The following is a 26,358-nucleotide window of genomic DNA, read 5'->3' as shown; positions in this document are numbered from 1 at the left end:
ATAGAAATTAGGGTAAAGAAGAAAAACTGTGCTTATGACAGATGTCAGGTAGAAAACACAATTGCGAACCAAGAGGAATACAGAAGGTTCAGAGGGGAGGTGAAAAAGCATATTAAAGAAGCGAAGAGGGATTGTGAGAAAAGACTGGCAGCCAACATAAAGGGGAATCCCAAAGTCTTTTACAGGCATATAAATAGTAAAAGTGTGGTAAAAGGAGTAGGGCCGATTAGGGACCTAAAAGGGAATTTACACATGGGTGAAGAGGCCATGGCTGAGGTATTAAATGAATACTTTGCATCCATCTTTACCAAGGAGATAGATGCTACCCAGGCCATGGTGACAGATGAGGAAACTCTGTCACAAGAAGGATTCAAAATTGATAAGGAGGAGGAAGTGTTGAATAGACTGTCGGTACTTAAAGTTGATAAAGCAACAGGACTAGATGAGATGCATCCAAGGATATTGAAGGAAGTGAGAGTAGAAATTGAAGGGGCACTGGCCATAATTTTTCAGTTTTCCTTAGACTCAGGGGAGGTGTCAGACGACTGGAGAATTGTAAACATTACGCCCTTGTTCAAAAAAGGTTGTAAGGATAAGCCCAGCAATTACAGACCAGTCAGTTTAACTTCAGTGGTGGACAAGATTCTAGAAACAATTATTCAAGATAGAATTCGTCACATGGAAAAATATGGATTGATAAGGAAGAGCTAGCATGGATTTCTAAAGGAGAAATCGTATTTAACTAACTTGCTGGAGTTTTTTTGAAGAGGTAACAGAAAAGGTCAACGAGGGTAATGCTGTTGATGTGGTGTACATGAACTTTCAAAAGGCATTTGACACAGTACCGCACAACAGACTTGTGAGAAAAGTTAATGCTCATGGGATAAAAGGGACAGTAGCAACGTGAATACAAAATTGGCTGAAAAATAGGAATTAGAGCATAATGGTCAATGGATATTTTTCGGGCTGGAGGAAGGTTTGTAGTGGAGTTCCCCAGGGGTCGATATTAGGACCTTCCTTTTCTTGATATATATTAATGATCTAGATATTGATGTGCAGGGGACAATTTCAAAGTTTGCAGATGCTACTAAGTTTGGGAGTGTTGTAAACTGCAAGGAGGACAGTGTAGAACTTCAAAAGGACATAGACAAGTTGGTGGAGTGGGCAGATGGGTGGCAGATGAAGTTCAATGCGGAGAAGTGTGAGATGATGCATTTTGGTAGGAAGAACATGGACAGACGATATAAAATAAGGGGTGAAATTTTGAAGGGGGTGCAGGAGCAGAAAGACCTGGGTGTATATGTGCATAGATCATTGAAGGTGGCAGGACAGGTGGAGAGCAGTTAATAAAGCATATAGTATCCTGGGCTTTATTAATAGGGGCATAGAGTACAAGAGCAAGGAGGTTATGCTGAATTTGTATAAGACAGTCGTTAGACCTCAGCTGGAGTATTGTGTACAGTTCTGGGCACCACAGTGTAGGAAGGATGTGAACATATTGGAGAGCGTGCAGAAGAGATTTACAAGAATTCATCCAGGGATGAGAAACTTCAGTTATTACGATAGGTTGGAGAGGTCGGGACTGTTCTCGTTGGAAAGAAGAAGGCTAAGAGGAGATTTGATAGAGATGTTCAAAATCATGAGGGGGCTGGTCAGGGTAGAAAGGGAGAAGCTGTTCCCTCTCGTAAAAGGATCAAGAACGAGAGGGCACAGATTTAAAGTGATTTGCAAAAGAAGCAAGTGTGACGTGAGAAAAAAGATTTTCACAGGAGTGGTTCCAGTCTGGAATGCACTGCCTGAAAGTCTGGTGGAGGCGGGTTCAATCGAGCATTCAAGAGGGCATCGTGCAGGGGTATGGGGTAAAGACAGGGGAATGGCCCTAGGTCATAATGCTCACTTGGAGAGCCGGTGCAGACGCGATGGGCCGAATAGCCTCTATCTGCGCCGTTAAAATTCCGTGATCTACAATCTTTAGAATTCAAACTCATTGGAATCGTGCCCTTTATTTTGTACACACTGGGGAGCCCGCGCTGCACAACCGGAACCTTCGTCCGGGGCAGGCGGGTTCCACCCGGAGTGTTGATGGGTCCGGGCCAGTTTGTCAGTAGTTAGTGAGAAGTTGGAGGGGGGGGCGGGGGAGCCGCGGATAACGAGTGATTAACCAACCACTCACAAGCCAGTTAGACAGCAGTAACCGAGGAGTATCGCGGGAGGCCTGGGGCTGGAGCTGGAGCCGGAGCCGGGCACATGGCGGCGGTGTCGGGCCGGGCGAGTGGCAGCGGGAGTGAGGAGCATCCGGAGTCGGAGGCCGGGCTCGCGGACGGGGAGGAGGGGGGCGGCGCCGGGCGCGCGCTGGAGGCCGAGTTCGAGCACGCGGCTCAGCACGTGCAGCAGGTCGTGCACGAGGCGGGACGGGAGACCCTGCTCTACCTGTACAGTCGCTTCAAACAGGTAACCAAATACCCCCCCCCCCCCCCGGGAACAGGTAACTAAATACTCCCCCCCCAGGAATAGGTAACCAAATACCCCCCAGAACAGGTAACCAAATACCCCCCCCCAGGAATAGGTAACCAAATACCCCCCAGAACAGGTAACCAAATACCCCCCAGAACAGGTAATCAAATACCTCCCAGAACAGGTAACCAAATACCTCCCCCCCGCGGGAATAGGTAACCAAATACCCCCCAGAACAGGTAACCAAATACCCCCCCCCCCCGGGAATAGGTAACTAAATACCCCCCCCCAGGAATAGGTAACCAAATACCCCCCAGAACAGGTAACCAAATACCTCTCCCCCCCCCCCAGGAATAGGTAACTAAATACCCCCCCCCCCCAGGAATAGGTAACCAAATAACCCCCCCCAGAACAGGTAACCAAATACCTCCCAGAACAGGTAACCAAATACCTCCCAGAACAGGTAACCAAATACCCCCCCAGAACAGGTAACCAAATAGCCCCCCCAGAACAGGTAACCAAATACCCCCCAGAACGGGTAACCAAATACCCCCCAGAACAGGTAACTAAATACCCCCCCAGAACAGGTAACCAAATACCCCCCCAGAACAGGTAACCAAATACCCCCCCAGAACAGGTAACCAAATACCCCCCCCAGAACAGGTAACCAAATACCCCCCCAGAACAGGTAACCAAATACCCCCCCCAGAACAGGTAACCAAATACCCCCCCCCAGAACAGGTAACCAAATACCCACCCCAGAACAGGTAACCAAATACCCCCCCCCAGAACAGGTAACCAAATACCCCCCCCCAGAACAGGTAACCAAATACCCCCCAGAACAGGTAACCAAATACCCCCACCCCCCGGAATAGGTAACTAAATACCCCCACCACAGGGAACAGGTAACAAATACCCCCCCAGTACAGGTAACCAAATATCCCCCCCCCCCCCCCCAGAACAGGTAACCAAATACCCCCCCGGGAATAGGTAACTAAATCCCCCACCCCGGGAATAGGTAACTAAATACCCCCAGAACAGGTAACCAAATAACCCCCCCGGGAATAGCTAACCAAATATCCCCCAGAACAGGTAACCAAAAATCCGCCAGAACGGGTAACCAAATACCCCCCTGGTTACCTGTTCTGGGGGTATTTAGTTACCTATTCCCAGGGATGGGGGTATTTAGTTACCTATTCCCGGGGGGGTATTTGGTTACCTGTTCTGGGGGGGGTGCGGAATATTTGGTTACCTGTTCTGGGGGATATTAGGTTACCTGTTCTAGGGGATATTTGGTTACCTATTCCCGGGGGAGTTATTTGGTTACCTGTTCTGGGGGAATAGGTAACTAAATACCCTCACCCCCGGGAATAGGTAACTAAATACGCCACCACAGGGAACAGGTAACAAATACCGCCCCCCCCCCCCCCCCCCCCCCCACAACAGGTAACCAAATATCCCTCAGAACAGGTAACCAAATATCGCCCAGAACAGGTAACAAATCCCCTCCAGAACAGGTAACTAAATACCTTCCCCAGAACAGTAACTAAATACCCTCCCCAGAACAGGTAACCAAATTCCGCCAGAACAGGTAACCAAATATCCGCCAGAACAGGTAACCAAATACCCCACACCAGGGAACCAGTAACAAATACCCCCCCACCCCCATCCCAGAACAGGTAACCGACTACCCCACCCCGGGGAGCAGGTAACAACTGCCCCCCTGGGAACAGGTAACCAAATACCCCACCCCAGGGAACAGGTAATCATATACCCCCACCACAGGGAAGAGGTAACAAAAACTCGCCATGGGAATGGGTAACCAAATATTTCTTGGAAACAGGTAACCAAATACACCCACCCTCCCCGTGAATAGGTAACTGAATAACAACTCTCCCTCAGCCCCACCCCCCCACCGGGAAGAAGTAACATATACCCCACACCACACTCCTCCGCCGGCACACAGTGGCAGCAGTGTGTACCATCTACAGCATGCACTGCACAAATTCACAAAGGCTCCTTAGGCAGCACCTCCAAACCCATGACCACTACCACCTAGAAGGACAAGGGCAGCAGATAGCTGAGAACTCCACCAGCTGGAAGTTCCCGTCTCAGTCACTCACCATCCTGAATTGGAAATACATTGTCGTTCCTTCACTGTCGCTGGGTCATAATCCTGGAACTTCCTCCCTAACAGCATGATAGGTTTACCTACACAAGGACTACAGCAGATCAAGAAGGCAGCTCACCACCACCTTCCTAAGAGCAACAAGGGATAGGCAATACATGCTACCCCAGCCAGGGAAGCCCACATCCTGTGAATGAATAAAAAATGGAAAAGTTATCAAATACTTCCTGGGAACAGGCAACAAAAAGCACCCTCCTCCCCGACCTTGAGGGAAGAGGCGCCAAATAGCCCTCTCCAGGTGGAGGCGCCGAACGCCCCCTCTCCGGGAGGAGGCGCCCAATACCCGCCCCCTCTCCGGGAGGAGGCGCCCAATACCCGCCTCCTCTCCGGGAGGAGGCGCCCAATACCCGCCCCCTCTCCGGGAGGAGGCGCCCAATACCCGCCTCCTCTCGGGGAGGAGGCGTCCAAAACCCGCCCCCTCTCCGGGAGGAGGCGCCCAAAACCCACCCCCTCTCCGGGAGGAGTTGCCTAACAGCCTCCCTGCTCCTCTGGTAGAAGGTGCCAAATACCCTCCCTGGCTAGCAATACTAAATACCCCTCCCCGGGTGGAGGCGCCTAGTAGCCCCCTCCGGGTGGAGGCGCCGAACAGCCCCCTCCGGGTGGAGGCGCCGAACAGCCCCCTCCGGGTGGAGGCGCCGAACAGCCCCCTCCGGGTGGAGGCGCCGAACAGCCCCCTCCCCTGGTAAGAGGTACCAAATACCCTCCCCGGCTAGTGATACCAAACATCCTTCTCCGGTAGGCGCGCCCAATACCCGCCCCCTCTCCGGGAGGAGGCGCCCAATACCCGCCCCCTCTCCGGGAGGAGGCGCCCAATACCCGCCCCCTCTCCGGTAGGCGCGCCCAATACCCGCCCCCTCTCCGGGAGGAGGCGCCCAATACCCGCCCCCTCTCCGGTAGGCGCGCCCAATACCCGCCCCCTCTCCGGTAGGCGCGCCCAATACCCGCCCCCTCTCCGGTAGGCGCGCCCAATACCCGCCCCCTCTCCGGTAGGAGGCGCCCAATACCCGCCCCCTCTCCGGTAGGAGGCGCCCAATACCCGCCCCCTCTCGGGGAGGAGGCGCCAAACACTCCCCCTGGCCAGCGATACCAAATACTCCCCCCCCCCGGGAGGAGGCGCCAAACGTCCCACCCTTGGTAGGAGGTGCCAAAAGCCACCCCCCCCCCCCCCCCCCCCCCCCCCCCCCATGGTGGAGGTGCCACTAAGCCCTCCCCTGGGAAGAGGTACGAATACCCCCTCTCCCCGGGGAAGCGGTACCAGATACCTGTCCCTGGGAAGGGGAACCCTATTCCCCCCCCAATGGAAGAGGTAACAAATACCACCCCCTCCCCCTGGAAATAAGTAACAAACAACCCTCTCCCTTGCGGGCAGTGGTAACAAATACCTCAGGAAGAGGTAACCAAATGCAAATAATATTACTTTGCTGGTAATCATAAGGCCTGGACTAATGCTCAGGAAACACGAGTTCAAATCCCACCATGGCAGCTGGTGAAATTTAAATGCAGTTAATTAATAAATCTGGATTGGTGACCATGAACCTACTGGAATGTGGTAAAAACCCATCTGGTTCACTGATGTTCTTCGGGGGAAGGAAATCTGCTGACCTTGCCTGACCTGGTCTGCATGTGATTCCAGACTTACAGATGTGTGGTTGAATCCTAACTGTCCTCTGAAATGACCTAGCAAACTAATCAAAAACAGAATTACCTGGAAAAACTCAGCAGGTCTGGCAGCATCGGTGGAGAAGAAATCAGTTAACGTTTCGAGTCCTCATGACCCTTCGGCAGAACAAAAAAAAAACATAAAAGCTTTTAGCTTTTTGTTTTTAGCAAACTAATCAGTTGTATGAGGGAGGAGCACAAATGCTGGCCTTGCCAGTGATGCTCACATCCCATGAAGGAATAAAAATGAAAGTAAACTTCTCCTATTTCAGTCCCTAACCCACAAGGCCACCCTCATGTTTGTCTCTTGCCTGGATATCTTGCTAACCTTAATCCGTTTTTTTTAGATATAGGCATAAGACCCTGCTTTATGAGCTCCAGAAGGTATTGTACAAAAACCTAAGCCTAGAGTTATGTCCTTGACAGAGATAATAGGCTTATGCTGTTCTGTGTTTTTGTCAGCTCTGGCCAGCTGCTATAGAATCTTTCTTAATAAGTGAGAAGAGAGAGAGAGTGCTGTTTCTATAATATTCAATTAATTCCTTAAGATCTTATAAGGTTACTAGACAAGCCATTTTTTACATTGGGTAACAGTAGATTTTAATACATGACTGTAAATCTGCACCTGGCTTAGTAGACTGATCGCCTGTGCTTACTTCTCTGTATATTACTGCACCCAAGTGCACAGGATCAAACTGGTGCAGATAAATCTCTGACCATACGGAGAGTAGTATTGCAGGTGAAAATGTAGGTAAAAAAATCATTAAAATTGTTTATGGTATGGGAAATTATGGCTGGTGTTATGATCCACGTAGAGACTGATAACTTTTAAGAGATAAATTTCCCAGTGACCGATGGAAAGAATCACATGACAAAATTTCACATTTTTAGAACATTACTGAAACAAACATACTAAAATAAACAACAACTAAACATTACTTAGTAAAATACGCTAAACGACAGAAAAGCAACTTTGCCCATTAACTAATTAACACAACCGAAAACCCCATGACATGTTAAAATGTTACACCTCCCTCTCAGCAGATATGTATCCTTGTAGACAGAGCCCCAAACTCCTCTCGGCTTCCAAAAGGATCCCTTCTTTCCTGTCACATCCCCTTGGTCTTTAAATCTCTACAAGTCCTGTCTCTTCAAACAGAGGTCCTGTTCTCACCAGCATTCTGTTTGATGGTTAACACAAAAACAGTCTTTCCTTCCGCTTGGCACAGCAGCAGCTGTTTTCAGTCTGCCTCTCCAGTTTTCTCTTCCTGCATGAATCTGAGAGTCTGTGTCCAGTAAGACCAGCTGCCTCTCTTTTGTGTCAAGGTGTGAAAACTGGTGCTTGAGTTTCTATGGGTTTTGACCTGGGCCTCTAATAGCCTGACAACCACATAAGCCTGTTTCCAGGGAAGTAGTACAATTACACCATCCCCCATTCCAGGACATTCCGTTTTACCTTAAAACCTTAAAAGAGACAGTTTCAAACATAACCATCTTATAAGATCTTGCCTTATTTATAATGCTGGTGAATGAAACTTTCAGGATCTAATGTCAGGCATGGTAACATTGGTAAACAGAGATTATTTTTTGTTGCAGAAATAAATTTTATCCTTCAGCAAAGTGGAAAATATACAAGCACTGTCCGAAAAAACACTACTTACATAGTAAAAGTCAGTTAAAAGACATGCTGGGGTACAGAATACCAGCTGGGTTAGCATTGATAACTTTGATTATTGCACTTGCATTGTTAGTGTTGGCCTTGGTGCATCTAAACCACAGCCATCTATTTGGCTACTGGCTACCGAACCCAACTGTCTGTAGATTGACTCCAGGTGCTCAATATAAATCTGCAACAGGAAGGATGTGGTTATTGAAACTGCCAAAGAGAACCCCAGTCAGCCAATGACCCTGTCCTCTTCTCCAAGTTCTCAGTCAGCCAGAGTTGTCAGTCAATCTGCATCTTCCCCTGACTGGGGCCTATTCTTTGATTTGTATCAAGGTGGATTGGGAATATTCCTCCCAGGCATCCTTAAATGAAAGCAGTGATGACTCCAATTCTTATAATCAAACAGCCATTCCTCAATATTCAATTTCTGATAATGGTAGAGATGTTTCTGATTCAGTGTAATGGCCATGAATTGATTTAGGATTGTGCTACTTAGCTGACTGCTTCTCTGTTTGAGCTAGCCACTTTATTCCCTTTTTGTTACTGATGGGAATGTGAATTTTTCACGTGTAATATCCATTTGAATGATGGAAAAATAACCAACAGTACAATGATACGCATTTTTCCTTTCTAGGTTTAAGCTGTACTTATGATTTCCAGCAACTACAGGTTGTCACTGATGATGATTGGTGATCATAGAATCTTGCAGGACAGAAGGAGGCTATTTGGGCCTTCATGCTTGTGCTGGTTCTTTGAAAGTGCTATTCAATTAGTCCCACTCCCTTGCTCTTTTCTGTTAACCCTACAAACTTTACTCTTTTAAGTATATATCCAATTCCCTTTTGATTGTTACTTTTGAGAATCTGCTTCCAACACCTTTTCAGGCAGTTCGGTCCAGGTTGGCTGGTTCTTCTTTCAGCTTTTCCCGTGTTATGTGGGATCAACACAACGCTGGTTGATCACCTTCATGTCAACCATCATTTTTGGATTTGGTGGGTGGTTTTACAGCCAGATACTCTTCCTGACGTTATCTCGCCATGTTTTTCCAGGCTGGGGGCCAGCACTGATACTGGTTTGCCTGCCAGTGGCTGGATTCTTTTGTCGCCAACAAGTCCTGAAGTGGAACTTGAAGCCAGGGCCTTCCAGCTCAGTCCCTGGTGTGCTGTCCATTGAGCCACTCCAGCTCCGTAGGTAGTTCAGTCCCCTCTGGTTCTTCTACCAATGATCTTAAATCTGTCTCTTTGGCCATTCCTTCTGCCAGTAGAAACAGTGTCTCTTTATTTACTCTAACAAAACCTCTCTAATTTTGAACACCTCTATTAAATACCCCCTTAACAACTTCTTTAGCTCTGCAAGTTTGCCCAGGAATTGCTGCAGCAAACAGACTCTTAGGTGTGTGCTGAGTTAGCTGATGTAAGCCCGGCCCACGCAATTGTTTTTGGCTCTTCTGGATTAGAGCAGGAAAGGTTGGCCAAGGTTTCCTCTCTTGAGTACTGCCCATTGATCCAAGTTGGAAATGCATACACGCATGTTCAGTCTCAGCTTCAAGGCCCTCGTTGTCAGATGGAGTGCCAGCATTCACTGTTGGAGTTCACACCTGAGTAATAGCCATATACTTCACCCATCGCCAAAGGAATCATACTCCAGCATGGAACCAAGAGGGGAGGAGACAGTTGGCTGTGCCAAAAAAAGAAATGTGATTTTGGTCCAGGAATGCAATCCCTGTGAAGACCTGACAGTTTTAAATTGGGTGCTGTTTGTTTTATTTGCTCATCCCACATTGGTAATAAGCTGCGTTATGATGTGATCAAGTAACGTTGAACGGTGTCACTCTGAAGAGATTGACAAAGAAAAGAGATAGAGGAAGGAGTTTGTAATATAAAGTGAGGAAATTATAGAACGCCTGGATAATTTTATACAAAGCTAAACTTGCAAATGTAAAGCTCTCTCTTGTGAGTGGAATAAATTGTACAGTAGGAAAAATAGTCCTAATCCGTCTAGCTGAATATTTGTGAGCTCCGCAGTGATAAGGCAGTGTTTGTGGTACATTGGATACATTTATTAAAAACAGAGCAAGACGATAGTGGTAAACGAAAGATAAGAGCATGGTTGCACATTCTGGAGCTCTAAAGGGCAAGAATTTTAGGTTGCGTCTTTGAAACCGTCAGTGTTTTTCCCATATGGTTGGACTTTCCTTCAAACTAAATTTCTGACATCCACAGGCAGTGACCATTGTTCTACTGTCTATCGATTCCAAAGATCTAAGCATGCACTTCTTTAACTTTTGACCCCAACTTGTTGAAATGAGATGAACATTTCTTCTGCCTCTTGCTGGGAATGGTCCAAAGAATAAAAACAATTTCAAACTAAAAGTAAAAATTGCAGCCCATGTCCTGTCACATTGCATCATTTCAATGAGGTTTGTAGAAACTGACCATTTTCAATTATCAATAATTTCAGCTATTATTCCTGTGTTTTGTTTTCTAGGCCAAATTTGGGAAATGCAATGTCCCAAAGCCTGGATTCTTTGACTTTGAAGGCAAACAGAAATGGTAAGTGGTTTTAAAAAAAATGATTTTTTAAATATAAGTGCTAAATATAAGTACCAATATATGTTTCGAGAGAGAGTTAAATATGCGTAGGATGGAATAAACACAGTGCTGGAAATACTCAGCAGGTCTAGCGTAGCATCTGTGGAGAGAGAAAGAGTTGTTTCGAGTCCAATATGACTCTTCATGTGCAATCATGCTCTCATCTTTGGTGTACCACCATAGTCTTGGTCTATATTCAATAAATGTATCAAATATACCTCAAGCATTACTTTGTCACTGTGGAGCTCACGATTATTCAGCTGCAGTGAATAGGACTACTTTTCTTGCTGTACAATTTATTCCACTTCCTGTTCTGAAGAGTCATATTCAATTCAAAATGTTAACTCCGTTTCTTTCTCCCTAGATGTTGCTAGACCTGCTGAATATTTCCAGTATTTTCTGGTTTTATTTCAGATGTCCAACCACAGTATTTTGCTTGTATTTGTTTGTATGGGTAGGATGGAGTCCAGTCAGAGATTCGGATAAAACCATAAAAGCAACGTTCCAGTGGATTGCTCAGCCTCAAGGTTGGGTAACTGCTTTTCATTCTACCCTGATATTAGTTTGGGTTTTGAGATACATATTTTGCTTTTACAAGTTGAGATTGAAAATTTTGTTTTTTTTTGCGTGTGGACATTTGCTGTTGTGCCGGTCCAAAAATGAACTGTCAAGTGCTGGAAGCCTGGGTTGATTTCCCACTATTCATACGTTGTATTTTTTTTTTTGCCTGTTCAAGTTTGAGGACCAGTGTTCAAGAAGGATCAACTGAAGTTTTCTGTGCTTTTGATTTGAAGAGAGGTATTACTAAAACCAGAAATATGAGCATGAGCGCAAGGTGGTGAATTAAAATGGCATGTAAATGGAAGGTCAGGGTCATGCTTGTGGACTGAGCGAAGATGTTCCACAAAGCAGTCACCCAGTCTGCGTTTTGTCTCCCCAGTGTAGAGGAGAGCGCAATGTGAGCAGTGAATACAGTATACTAAATTGAAAGTACACTCCTTGTTGAGCTCTGGGAGGGATGTTGGTGCCTGTAAATCTGAATCCTGGCCTGCACGTTTTGGAAGAGGAAGGGTCAAAATTTAGAACATGAACAGAAGTTGTGCCCAGCAGTATATCTGATGAGGCAAGCCAAATCTGAACATTTTGCTTTCCTTTAGATATCTTCAGCTTAAATTGTTTCTTGTTTACTGACAGGGAAGCATGGAAGGCAATGGGTGATATGACTGCACAACAGGCTATGCAGGAATATGTTGCAGCTGTAAAGAAATTGGACCCAGAGTGGAATCCTAAGGTAATGTTACAAGGAAGGCTGAAAAAATTTACACCCTCAAGTTGTGAGGTTTAGAAATAACCACATTTTCTATTATTTGCTTCCTTTACTCTTCCTTGATCTTTTCTTCACTACATTCTTGCTCCCTCCTATCCTACGTGACCAGTTACCACTCTTTCCTTGGGTGTCTTTTCTTTTGTCCTTCAGCTTCTCGCTGTAGTTGCATAGTTCAAATACATCCGTGACCAAGTGAGAAGTTCGTGGAATTCTCTTTTATATTCACAAAGTTAGGATTATAAACAAGGAAACTGCACTGTATAATAATGTGTGGATATGTAATAGGTTTAAAATAACTGGTTACAAAATTGGATAAAGGAATTTCAAATCTGTGCATTACACATTAGTTTCTAATTTAATATCCAGGTCAGTGTACTCTGATGACACTCAGGAATGTCATTATGCCGCTTTAGCCTGTGCTTTCCTTAATGTGGGTATGCGTTTGCACCCATTGTGGCAGAGAGATATGTTAACAGGCAATAACCCATTCTCTCCAAAAGGAGGAAGCAAAGATTGGCGCTTAACCACAGCATTTTTGTTATCATTTGGCTGCTGAAGTATGAAGGGCACAGGCAGATGCCTGGGAACAGCATATCTATGGTTCCAAACCTCTCCTCCATTGTGGGGGTTTTCCTGGGTCTGTTCTGGACCTATTGATAAAGATTGTTTGCTATGATTAGTCAAATTCTCCATTATTAGTGTATCATGATGGCAGAAGGTGAACTAGGTCAACCTTAACCTTGGCCGCCTTTGCCAAGCAATCCCTATGTACCTGGTACTTCTCATCTTTTGATGCATCCATCCTATGAAGTGGATTCACTGCAAGAGTTCCTCAGGGCAGTGTCCTAAGCCCAACCATCTTCACCTGCTTCATCAATGACCTTCCTTCCATCATAAGGTAAGATAGTCGTTTGGTAGTATAGAACTTGAGTATTGCTGAAAAAAGAGACATGTCGAAGCTCTTCAGGATACTTCAGAAGAATACCAATATAGGGGCAAGACAACAACTTATAGTGTATGTGAAGAGAGTGCTGATTGGTTGGCAAATGGAGTCTGATTCACAGAGGCGTTGACAAGGAAAACGCACCGGTTAATGGTGACTGACAGTTAGCTGCCAAGCATTGTTTGAAATTTAAACCAGGCAGTTTGACCCTCACTCATCAAGGCATTGCCCTGAAGAATGAGTCAGCGAATGGCTGCCACTTATTTTGTTAAGCTGAAACGAGCTCAACGTGTGTACAGGTTTTTTCTGCCTGCAAAGAACAGGACTCTGTGTATTAATATATGTAGCTTCCAGTACATGCAAATGTGCCACACTGTGAGCCTGACTGACAATCTTAAATTGGTTGTCAGCATAATTCTTAGCACACTGAGGATTATTTAGCAAATGTTGCCCAATCGTGGAATCAGATCTAATGTTGGACACTGTTTTGAGTTTTGCAAGCATGGGCTGGTTGGATATGGCCTGTATCTTGTCCGTTGCCAACAGTGTGTCTTCAACGGAATGACTCCTAACCACCTACCCCTCACATATCATCCACATATAGGAAATATGTTTGCTATGTTTAAATCTGCAGTTGCATGTAATAATTTCCTTACATGTCTTAATGGGCTCAATCCTGCAGTTAAACTCTCCTTTGAAATGGAGCACTCAAATGAAATCTCCTTCATTGACATACTAGTTGAGAAATCTGCCAGGGGGTTTTCTACCACAGTCTACTGCAAGCCTGCCTTCATTGGTTAGTATACGCATTGGGATTCTTACAGTCCCACACGCTATAAGATTGGTCTTATCGGTAACCTTGTAAATAGGGGCTGAGCCATTTGCTCACCATGCAAGCTTGATGCTGAACTAGGGCACATCAAAGGCATTCTGTAGGATAATGCCAACCTGATCAGATCATTTTGTGATGTATATCACACAAACGCATGGTTTTTGGCCCTGAAAAATGTCCAGTCTACCTCGGATTACCCCGGAAGGGCAAGAGATCTCAAAAATTTGAGCAGAGGTAAAGCTAGCTGTTTTACGCTAGCAGTAGCAACACGAGTGGTATTTGCCACTAACAGGGTGCTGCCATCAAGCCAAAAAGACATTCTGCCTATCGCACAAATGAATAATGTGGTATATGAATTTCAGTGCCAGTGTGATGCTGAGTATGTAGGCAGTAAGTTCCAAAGACTGGCGGATTGTATTAAACAGCATGCCCCAGGCGCTGTTCACAGTGGGCAAGGCACAGACCATACCCAACCAGCCTGTGCTTGCAAAACTCAAAACACAGTGTCCAACATTAGATGTGGTTCCGTGATTGGACAACATTTGCTAAATAATCCTCAGTGTGCTAAGAATTACGCTGACAACCAATTTAAGATTGTCAGTTGGGTTCGCTGTGTGGCGCATTTGTGTGTACTGGCAGCTACATATATTAATACACAGAGCCCTGATCTTTACAGACAGAAAGAACATGTACACACATTGTGCCTGTTTCATCTAAACAAAATAAGTGATAGCCATTCGCTGACTCATTCCTCAGGGCAATGCCTTGACAAATCAGGGTCAAGCTGCCTGGTTTAAATTTCAAATAATGCTTTGCAGTTAACTGTCAGTCACCATCACTGACGCATTCTCCATGGCAATGCCTCTACCAATAAGTCCACTTGCCAACTAATCAGCACTCTCTCCACATACAGTATACATTGTTGTCTTTGCCCTATATTGGTATTCTTGCAAGTGTCCTGAAGAGTGCAAGACGAAAAGCTTTTGTCCCTTTTTTCAGCAATAAGGTAAGATCATAAATGGGGATGTTCGCACAGCGCTCAGCATCATTCCCAACTCCTCAGATAATGAAGCAGTCCATGCCTGAAAGTAGTAGGACCTGGAAAGCATTCAGGCTTGAGCTGATAAGTGGCAAGAATTTTCTATTCTTTCATGGGATGATGTGAGCATCGCTGGCAAGGCCAGCATTTGTTGCTCATCCCTAAACGCCATTGAGAAGGAAATGTGAGTCACCTTCTTGAACTGCTACAGCCTGTCTTATCCTACCGTGCTGTTAGGAAGGGAGTTCCATGTTTTTAACCCATTTACAGTGAAGGAATGGCGATTATAGTTCCATGTAGTTTGAGATCGTGTACAACTTAGAGAAAAACATGTGATAGGGTTCCCATGCATCTGCTGTACTTTTCCTTCTAGGTGGTAGAGGTTGGGGGTTTAGAAGGCATTGTCGAAGGAACCTTGACAAGTTGCTGCAGTGCATCTTGTAGATGGTGCACATTGCTGCCACTATGCGTCAGTGGTGGAGGGAGTGAATATTTAAAATGGTGGATGTGGTGCTGATCAAGTGATCTGAGTTGCACATATCCAGGCAAGTGGGAAGTATCCCATCATACTCCTGACATGCCTTGTAGATGGTGGACAGGCTTTGGGAAGTCAGAATGTTAGGTTTTTGCTGCAGAATTCCCAGCATCTGACGAACTCTTGTATCTATGTGGCCGGTCCAGTTCAATTTTGGGTCAGTCGTAACCCCCAGGATATGACAGTGGGGGATTCAGCAATGGTAATGCTATTGAATGTCAATGTGAGCTGGTTATATTCTCTCTTGTTGAAGATGGCTATTGCCTGGCACTTGTGTGGCATGAATGTTACTTGCTACTACTTGTCCAAGCCTGAATGTTTTCCTGGCTTTGCTGCATGTGGACACAGACTGCTTTTTTTTAATTCATTCACGGGATGTGGGCTTTGCTGGCTGGACCAACATTTATTATCCATCCCTAGTTGCCCTTGAGAAGGTGGTGGTGAGCTGCCTTCTTGAACTGCTGCAGTCCATGTGGTGTAGGTACACCCTCAGTGCTATTAGGGAGGGAGTCCCAGGATTTTGACCCAGCGGCAGTGAAGGAACGGCAATATATTTCCAAGTCAGGATGGTGAGTGACTTGGAGGGGAACTTCCTGGTGGTGGTGTTCCCATGTATCTGCTGCCCTTGTCCTTCTAGATGGTAGTGGTCATGGGTTTGGAAGGTGCTGAGTAAGGAGTCTTGGTGAATTCCTGCAGTGCTTTTTGTAGATGGTACACACTGCTGCTACTGTGCGTCAATGGTGGAGGGAGTGAATGTTTGTGGATGTGGTGCCAATCAAGTGGGCTGCTTTGTCCTGGACGGTGTCTAGCTTCATGAGTGTTGTGGGAGCTGCACTCGTCCAGGCAAGTGGGGAGTATTCCATCACATTACTGACTTGTGCCTTGTAGATGGTGGAGGTGCTTTGGGGTGTCAGGAGGTGAGTTACTCGTCACAGGATTCCTAGCTTCTGACCTGCTTTTATAGCCACAGTATTAATATGGCTAGTCCAGTTCAGTTTCTGGTCAATGATAACCCCCAGGATGTTGATAGTGGGGGATTCAGTGATGGTAATGCCATTGAACATCAAGGGGTGATGGTTAGATTCTCTCTAGGAGATGGTCATTGACTGGCACTTGTGTAGCGTGAATGTTACTTGCCATTTGTCAGCCAAATCCTGGATATTGTCCAGGTCTTGCTCCATTTGGACATGGACTGCTTCAGTATCTGAGGAGTCGCGAATGGTGCTGAATATTGTGCAATCATCAGCGAACATGCCCACTATTGACATTATGATGGAAGGAAAGTCATTGATGAAGCAGCTGAAGATGGTTGGGCCGAGGACACTACCCTGAGGAGCTCCTGGAGTGATGTCCTGGAGTTGAAATGACTGACCTCCAGCAAACACACGCATCTTCCTTGTGCTAGGTATGACTCCAATCAGTGGAGGGTTTTCCCTCTGATTCTCATTGACTCCAGTTTTGCCAGGGCTCCTTGATGCCACACTCTGTCAAATGTGGCCTTGATGTTAAGGGCAGTCACTCTCATCTCACCTCGGGAGTTCAGCTCTTTTGTCCATGTTTGAACCAAGGCTGTCATGAGGTCAGGAGCTGAGTGGCCCTGGGTGGGACTTCGTCTCCACCCCTACCAATACTGTCATGGACAGATGCATCTGCAGCAGGCAGGTTGGTGAGGATGAGGTCAAGTATGTTTTTCCCTCTTGTTGGTTCCCTCATCACCTGCCGCAGACCCAGTCTAATGGCTCTGTCCTTTAGGACTCGGCCAGCTTGGTCAGCAGTGATGCTACCGAGCCACCCTTGGTAATGGACGTTGAAGACCCTCACCCAAAGTATATTCTGCACCCTTGCCACACTCAGTGCTTCATCCAAGTGGTATTCAACATGGAGGAGCACTGATTCATCAGCTGAGGAACAGTGATACATGGTAATCAGCAGGAGGTTTCCTTGCCCATGTTTGAAGTCATGAGACTTCATGGGGTTCGGAGTTGATGTTGAGGACTCCCAGGGCAATTCCCTCCCGACTGTATACCACTGTGCCGCCACTTTTGCTAGGTCTGTCCTTCCGGTGGGACAGGACATACCCTGGGATAGTGATGGTGGTGGATGGGACATTATCTGTAAGGTATGATTCTGTGAGGATGACCATGTCAGGCTGTTGCTTGACTTGCCTGTGAGATAGCTCTCCGAACTTTGGCACCAGTCCCCAGTTGTTAGTAAGGAGGACTTTGCAGGGTCGACAGGGCTGAGTTTGCCATTGTCATTTCCGGTACCTAGGTCGATGCCAGGTGGTCCGCCCAATTTCATTCCTTTTTTTTGAGACTTTGTAGTGGTTTGATACAACTGAGTGTTTTGCTAGGCCATTTTAGAGGGCATTTAAGAGTCAACCACATAGCTGTGGGTCTGGAGTCACATGTAGGACAGACCAGGTAAGGACGGCAGATTTTCTTCCCCAAAGGAGGAGTCGTGAATGGTGTCGAACATTGCATAATCTTCAGCAAATGTCTCCACTTCTGACCTTGTGATGGAGCTGAAGAAGTTTAGGCTGAGAACACTGCCCTAAGGAACTCCTGCAGTGTTGTCCTGGGACAAAGATGATTGACCTCCAACAGCCACAGCCATCTTCCTTTTTGCGAGGTATGACTCCAACTACGGGAGAGTTTTCTCCTGATTCCCATTGATTTCAATTATGCTACGGCTTCTTGATGCCACACTTGGTCAAATGCTGCCTTGAAGTGCAGTCACTCTCACCTCACCTCTTGAATGCAACTCTTTTGTCCATGTTTGGACTAAGGCTGTAATGATGTCATGAATGAAGTGGTGCTGGCGGAACCTAAACCAAGCATCAGTAAGTAGTAAGTTGTTGCTCTGTAAGTGTTGCTTAATAGCCCTACCATTAACACCTTCCATCACTTTGCTGATGATTTAGAGCAGATTGATGGGGCTGTAATTGGCTAGTTTGGATTTGCCTTGTTTTTTGTGGACAGGACAGACCTGGGTAATTTTTCACATCGTTGGATAAATGCCAGTGTTGTAACTGCACTTGAACAGCTTGGTTAAGAGGTGGCCTGTTCTAGAGCACAATTGAATTAGTTGAAGATTTGCATCTGTGATGGTGGGGATCTCAGGAGGAGGCCAAGTTGGACCATGCACTTGGCACTTCTGGCAGAAGATGGTTGCGAATGCTTCAGCCTTGTTTTTTGCATTGATGTGCTGTGCTCCCCTATCATTAAGGATCAGAATACTTGTGAAGCTTCCTCAAGTTAATTGTTTAATTGCCCACCACCATTAATGACTGGTTGTGGCTGTACTGCAGAGCTTTGATCTGATCCATTGGTTGTGGGATCACTTAGCTCTTTATACTGTATGTTGCTTCCGCTATTTGACATGTATGTCAACCATCCCTGGGTTGTAGCTTCGCCAGATTGAACTCTTATTTTTAGATCTGCCTGCGTGCTGATGTTAGCATGCTTTCCTGCACTCCTCATTGAACCAAGGTTGATCGACTGGCTTGATGGTAATGGTAGCATGAGGGATATACTAGGCCTTGAGTTTACAGATCATGGTTGAATATAGTTCTTCTGCTGATGGCCCACAGCACCTCAGGAATGCTCAGTTATGAGCTGCTGAACCTGTTCTGAATTTATCTATAAAGCATGATGGTAGTGCCACACATATGTGGATAATGTGCTCGGTGTGAAGATGGGACTTTTGTCTCCACGAGGACAGTGCAGTGGTCACCCCTTCCAATACTGTCATGGACAGATGCACCTGTGACAAATAGTTTGGTGATGGTTTATAAGGCCTATGTTCTAAGCATATTTCTGTATAGTTGTGAAACATGGATGAGCTACAGCTATCAAGAAAATAAATTAAACAATTTCCATCTTTGCTGTCTGTGGCGCATTATGTGTATAGGCTGGCAGGACAAAATCACTAATTGTGGCAGGCCTCACAAAGGCAGAGCTCCCAAGTTTGTTAGCACTCAATAAACAGAGGTGGCCTTGTTGGCTTGGATGTGTGAGCTGGATGGCAGGCAGTCACATACCCAAGGACTTTTTGAGTGATGAGTTAGCCGGAGCCAGACAACCTGTAAGGTGCCCAAAGCTCCGCTTCAAGGATGCTTGTAAGCATGACAGGAAGGCCCTAGTCATCGGCTATCACCACGGCGAGTCACTAGCTGCGACAGAGAAAAATGGCGACACCTGTGGGTCGGCATGCACCATCACGATGACCAGCGGTTACACTGGCTTTGCAACAGACAGCAACGCTGAAAGCAACAGCACACAACAACACTTGGTTGCTTGCTGTGCTGCACTTGTGGCAGAACCTGCCTCTCAAGGATTGACCTCTTCAAACATCAGCTTACTTATATGCAAGCACACTTGTGGTGGTAAAACATCTCAAGGCAGCTCACAGGATAATTATCAAACAAAAATTGACATCCAGAAAGCCATGAAATCCAGTTTAGATCAAAAAGAGATATGTCGTGTTTGACACCACACATGTTATGCAATCATATTTTTAGATGTTGGCAGTTTGAATATTGGTAGTTTGGACACATTCCTAAACGTAGAACACTCAGGCCATTGGCCAGCACTGCGGTACCTGAGAGAACATCAGTGGCAAGACCCTAAATCTGTAATTGTGTTTCACGGCCAATTAATAAGTTTTGAACTGGTGTAAGCAATTGTGGCGGCCTACTTGGGCTTAGGAAGATCTCTCAAACAGCAATGAAATGAATTACCAAATTAACCTGTTTTGGTGCTGTCCATTAGGAATGTTAGCCAAAATGCCAAGAGAACTCCTGTTTTGTTTTGTTCAAATATTGCTATGGGATTTTTTAAGTCGATCGGAATAAGCTGGCTGTTCTGAAAGATGACAGCTTTGACAATGCATCGTTGTCTTGGTTTTGCACAGATAGGACAGCCTAGATGGTGTGCTCAAACCCTGGAATGGGAGTTCAAACCCACAAACTGTTGAGTGCCATTTCTGTAATGCTTAAATCTAAAATGAAAGTAAGACAAATTATCATACAGCTTGGCAAAAACTTATCAACAGATTGATACTTGGTGAAAAGTTTTCATAAGATACCAGGCTAGCCAATCTGTTCCCAGGCCTTTCCCAATGCCACCATTCGCATAAAGAAGTGATGATAGAGTGATTATTACTGCTGCTCCATCCCTGTGACTGTAGAGAGGCAGGAAGCAGATGCCAGATACCTCCAAACAGCAACTCAGTTTGAAGGCTGAAACAGAACGTAGAGGAAGTGGCACTTTGCATCAGTGATCCAAGGTAGTGAGCTGCTTAGTTTAACCCCATGGACTCTGTTAGAGTGCCTTGTTCTGAGGGGCATCTTATTGTGTTGCTCTGCATAAAGTCGGCCTTAGAACATAAGTTTTAAGATATTGAATCATAGAGTCTTATGGCACAGAAGGCGGCCATTTGACCCGTCATGCCTGTGCCGCTCTGAAAGTGTGTCCAGTGTAGTCCCGTAACACCGCTTTTCCCTCCATAACCCTGCAAACCTATCCTCTTCAAGTATGTGCCCAATTGTCTTAGAAAAGTTTGTATGGAATCTGATTCCAGCAGCCTTTCAGTTGGTGCATTCCAGATCTTAACTACTCTCAATGTGAAAATAAGTTCTCTTAATTTCCTCCTCAATCTTTTGCCTGTCCAATTTATGACCTGGGTTATTGATTCATTTGCCAAGGAAACAGTTTCTCCCTACTTGCCCTGTCAAAATAATTTTGAATACCTCAACTGGATCTTCCCTTAACCTTCTCTATGGAGAATACTCCCAGCTTCTTCAATCATTCCACATTGCTGAACTCCCTCATCCCTGGTATTCTCATAAACCTATACCCCTTGAGAGCCTTGACATTCTTTCTTAAGTGTGTTGCTTAGAATTGTAAACATCACTCTAGCTGAGGCTTAGCCAATGATTTGTAAAGGTTTAGCATGACTTCATTGTTTTTGCCCCTACTTAGAAAGCCAAACATCCTATATGCTTTCTTAACTATCTCATCAACTTGCCCTGCCACCTTTAAAGATTCATGAATATGCACCCCTAGTTCCTCTGTTCTTGCACATTCCTCAAAATGGCACTATTTGCATTATACTGTCTCTCCAAGCTCTTTCACCCAAAGTGCGTCACTTCATACTTATCTGCATTAAATTGCATTTGTCACGTGTCTACCTAGCCTGTTTATGTCCTCTTGAAGAGTGTTACTATTGTGCTTATTGTTTACTACATTCCCAAGCTTTGTATCTTCTGCAAACTTCAAAATTGTACACCTTTATCACCAAGCCCAGGTCATTTATATATAACAAGAAAAGCAGTGGTCTTAATACTGACCTCAGGATCCTCCTGCATACTTTTCTCCAGTCAGAACAACATCTGTTCACCATTATTCTCTGCTTTCTATCACTTTGCCAATTTCCTACCTAAGTTCTCACCATTCCCTTAAATGCCATATGCTTCTATTTTCAAAATAATTCAGTTATGAGGTACTTTATTGAAGTCTTTTGAAAGTCTGTATATACATCTACTGCGTTGCCTTCTTCAACCCTCTCTGTTGCTTCATCAAGAAACTCAATCTGGTTAGTCGGACACGATTTGCTTGTAAAATGGCTTTCCCATGTTTCAAGTGAGAATTAATTTTTCCCTTAACAGTAGCTTCCAGTAGTTTTCCCATCACTGATATTTGACTGATTGGCCTGCAGTTACATCTTTTGTGAACATGGGTGTAACATTTGCAATCCTCTGGCCCTCTGTACCATTCCAAAATCCAAGGAGGATTGAATGATTGTGTTCAGAACTTCTGCTATCTTCATCCTAGTTTCCTTGGCAATGTAGCACGCATCCCATCTGAAATGGGTGACTTGCTAACTTTGAGTGTTGCCAATCTATATAAAATCTCCTTTCTATCTATTTTTATCATATCCAGTATTTCTACTCTCCTCTTCTGCATCATTAACTTCATCCTTTCATTTTGTGAAGATAGGTGCAAAGTACTCATTTAGTACCTCAGTGATGCTCTCTGTCTCCAATAGAAGATTTCCAGTTTTGTCCCTAAACGGTCCCACCTCTTCTTTAATTATGCTTTTACTTTTTCTATGTTTATAAAATATTTTGGATCCTCCTTTTGTTTTGCTATTCATTAATCTTTTCTGATGCTTTCTTTGTCCTTACGCCCTTTCTTCAATTTCTTTCTGTAATCTGCCTAATTTTCTGTTGTATTCTTTACCTGACCTTTTTTTGTAACCATTTTTCTGTTTTGTTTTAATGTTTATTTCATTTGTCACCTTGGGAGCTGTAGCTTTGGAAGCCCCATCTTTCTTGTACCTGAGCTACCTCTGCCTTGAAGGCCTGTTATTGCTCGTTTAGTGTACTGTTTTCCTGCACAAATTTTTTTTCAGTCCATTTGAGCTAGATCTCTTGAATCGCTGAAATTGGCTCTATTCAAGTTGGGTATTATCACTCTTTATTTTTCTTTGTCTCTTTCCACAGCTACTTTACAGATAGCAGTGCAGGTTACATTAGCAAATCAGTTGAGTTCAATTTCCAGATTACATGCTGAAGCTAAACAGTCTTTTAGTTATGCTACACTTGCAATGCTGTGCTTAGCTCGAGTCACTATGAAATAAGAGGGAGCACAACTCCTACAAATGTACAGAGTAGAGCAAAGCTGATCTTTGGTCTCAAAGAAAAGAACTTGGGAATGGCTTGAGTAATTGGGCTCTTCAGTTGTTTGAAAGAGGTGTCTCAGGGAGGGCCTTCCAGAAAGGCGCTTTTTGTGTTGGTTCCAACATTATCCAGGGTGCATTCAAATTGATGTTGTTAATAAGGATTTACCGAATAATTTTAGAAAAATTCGTTTACTTACTTGGTATTAAAATCCATTGTTGAATTCATGAATTGATTTTTGCCATAGAGCCCTGAGTCAACTCCAGTTAGATTTGGGAGTCTTGGGGGTTCATAAACACAAATGGCCTTATTATCTTTTCAGTGGACAAACATAGTGCCATAAATGGAAGTAATCGCGATTGTTTCCAGGTGTACCCTCTAAAGTTTTTAACTGCTGTTCAAGAGCCATGACCATACATTTTTAGCCAATTTGACCTTTTAGGCAGCCTCATACACAATATGTTGAATGTAAACAAATGCATGCTGTTACATTTTTAGGTTATTCATTTGACTGAATGAAGCAACTTGTGTCCGACAATCAATTGGGTGCTCAATAGCATCAGTTTCAGATGGAGCTATTTCTTTCTGCTGTGCAGTTGTAATAATTTATCCACTTCATTTATCTGGCTGACTGTTAATGCCACTGAAGGCTGTTGACTCATGGATAATTCGCTCTCAGGAGAGACTTTAAGCCATCTATTTTCACAATGTTGTGTGTGTGTTTTTAATTTCGGTAGTATCCTTTCAGAATAAGCAATGAAAAATAAATTTGGCTTACTTTTCCAAAATGTGGAAAAGAATGCTCGAGTTTTGTGTTCTTTCAACGGATGAACTTTGCCATCTCAAGTAAATATATAAACAAGTCCATCCTGATATAATTAGACTTTTTGACCCCTCCCTACCTGAATCTAAGGATGCTATTGTTAACTATTGGGTGGCTAAATATACAGTATAGCCAAGTATTCAGTGGCTAAATATACCCTATAGTTAAATATTCAGTGGCAGCAACTAACTCAGACTGATGTTTGTAATGAGAGGAATCCAGCATTTTATGTTCCATGTTATTGCAAGAAACGGGAAGTAATTTTCTCTTCTGTAAGAGTTCGCTTAGAAACTTCAGCTTTGATTCTAGCCAATGTAGTACTTCACCAGATTGATTGTACATGTAGCTAACTGCATAACATCCTTCTCTACATAAGGTGGCACTGTCAGATCACATTCATGGAATATGCAAGTTGCTGATTGCTTTACAGCAGGTGCTTTTACTCTGTTGATCTCTTGTTTCTGATACACCGAAACTGAAAGAAAGCGTTGGATTTTTAAAAACTCAAATAAGTAGCTTAAACTAGTTGACACCATGGGGGTGGAAAGGATTGCTGTTGAATAGCAATTTAAAAGTTCTGCTTAATGTAATCGTTTTAAACATTAGTGAACAAAAACATTTTACAGAGCAATTTTAGAGTCTTGGCTTCCAAATTCCTCCTTGTTGAAATGGTGCCAATACCTTTTCAATTCTGCACATTCCAGAATAGCTTGAATGTTAGCCTGAATCAGTTTTTACTAGTAAATTCTTGCCTAGGGATAAAAGGAAACCATGGCCTGAAAAATAAATGCAAAGGGTTCTGGGAGAGATTAGGTGCTACAGTGGATGCTCACTGTGGTATCTGGGTGTGAAACAATCCAAACAAATGGGTTGGCACCAATATTCTCTTTCATTTTCTCTTTTTCTGTCTCTTTATCTTTTATTCTTTATTAATTTAGTTTGTGGCAGTCTAAATCTACTTACCACTGGGAGCTGATCCCCTAGTGCTAACCTGACAATCTCATTTGGGCCACAAAGATGACTGATGTTAGAGGTAAGAATGAATCATTTGGATGTCTGGATGCTGGCAGCTGGTGTCCAAAACCAGGCACGTCCTCTTTCCAATTGTTACCCTCTCTCACCTTGATGAGCTCAAAAATTATAAATTTAAAAGTGATTCAAGGGAGAGCAACCATAGTGGACTTTTGTCTCCATTGACTAAATTTCCCATTGGGCCCAATCTGCAGTAGTGCTGAGTGGAGCCCATATATCGGAGTAGACGCAAAGGCCTATTACAATGCATTATTCCACGTCACTGGGATCAGTGTTGAGTTTTATCCTCTTCCAAACTTTTAATACACTGTATGGGAAGCAAGTTCTTAGATTTAAATAAATAGTTATTTGTTGATGAGCTCTTAATCTCAGCATTTTGCATAGCCCTTGGTTTCCATGGGCAAGATGTGATCATGTTATACTGCAGGGGGGGAGGAGGAGACTTTTCTCTGTTGTTGTTTAGAACCTAGCTTCGCTCATGGATGGAACATTATCTTATTCTTCAATCTTGGCTATTTCTTGTTTAGCAAGTTAGCTAGACAGGGACATGCAAATTGGAATAAAAGTAAAATACTGTGGACGCTGGAATTCTGAAAAACGGAAAGTGCTAGAAAATCTCAACAGGTTTGGCAGCATCTGTGGAGAGAGAAACAAAATTGATGTTTCAAGTCTCTTCTTTGGAACTTCTACAACTCTTCTTCGGCACCCAATGAAATGAGAGAGAGAGAAGTTTCATCCTATCAGCTGGATTGGATTTAAACTCAGATTTTGCAGACAATGCTCATTTTACCACCATGTTATGCTTTCCTCACACTGGAGCTTTTTTTTTAATCAGTCGATGTGCTGAATTGTTAGCACAAGCAGTAGCTTGATTTTTCTATGCTTGTATGGAAGCTCTTTTCTGCCATGTTTATCAACCTAACAAGATTTTGGGTGCTTATTTTATTTTGACAAGGAGCAGGTAAAGTTATGTTAAGTTGGCAGGTTCTTTATCTGCCAAAATTTACACTGTTGCTGGGAGTAATGCAATATTCACTACTGAATTATTGTCCTGGGAGTGGATATTCATCCAGAATGATGTGATGGGCTTTGTATGGAATCGAAAGGTGTGCATTTTTTATTGTGTGTTTTGACATGTCACAAATTAATTTAGATGAGAGAAGCTGTATGTTGAAATGGAGAACACCTTAACTTACTAAGGTGCGTTTCTATTTATTTTCCAACTAAGTAGTACTGAATTCTTTGAGTCGTAGCAGGAGCTCGGACAGAACGGGTTATTTTTCTGATTTCCAGGGAACCAGTTTAATCCTTTAATTTTTCTTTCTAGATGTGACTGTACATAACTAGGTTAGTTCCGTGCTCTAATATATTGCTCTCAATATTGCAATTCCTGCAACTTATCTGGAAATTGAGCCCCTTTCATTCTTGCACAAAGGAATTGTCCTAGGCTTATGAAACCACTTCCTTTCGATTATCACAGATTTGTGAGTCTTGCAGGGAAACAGCACGTGGTGGTAATAATGGGTTATACAGGATTGGTACATACCAGCACCATAACTGCACTGGTAATTGCAGCTATAAAGCT

At 44.3% G+C, this 26,358-nt stretch overlaps 1 protein-coding gene across 1 annotated transcript in view; it reads left to right on the top strand.

Moving 5' to 3' along the window:
* The first annotated feature begins 2,084 nt into the window (after positions 1-2,084).
* acbd6 (acyl-CoA binding domain containing 6) overlaps positions 2,085-26,358 on the top strand; it is a 207,196-nt gene continuing 182,922 nt past the window's right edge. The window contains exons 1-3 of the mRNA XM_078561560.1: positions 2,085-2,451; positions 10,455-10,519; positions 11,753-11,849. Coding sequence (XP_078417686.1) covers positions 2,248-2,451; positions 10,455-10,519; positions 11,753-11,849 — 366 coding nt within the window. The 5' untranslated portion in view covers positions 2,085-2,247. The remainder of the gene's footprint in view (positions 2,452-10,454; positions 10,520-11,752; positions 11,850-26,358) is intronic.

Source organism: Cetorhinus maximus, chromosome 17, assembly GCF_964194155.1.
Source record: "Cetorhinus maximus chromosome 17, sCetMax3.hap1.1, whole genome shotgun sequence".
NCBI lineage: Eukaryota > Metazoa > Chordata > Chondrichthyes > Lamniformes > Cetorhinidae > Cetorhinus > Cetorhinus maximus.
Note: the sequence above shows the minus strand (reverse complement) of the source record. Positions and strands in the feature narration are given on the sequence as shown.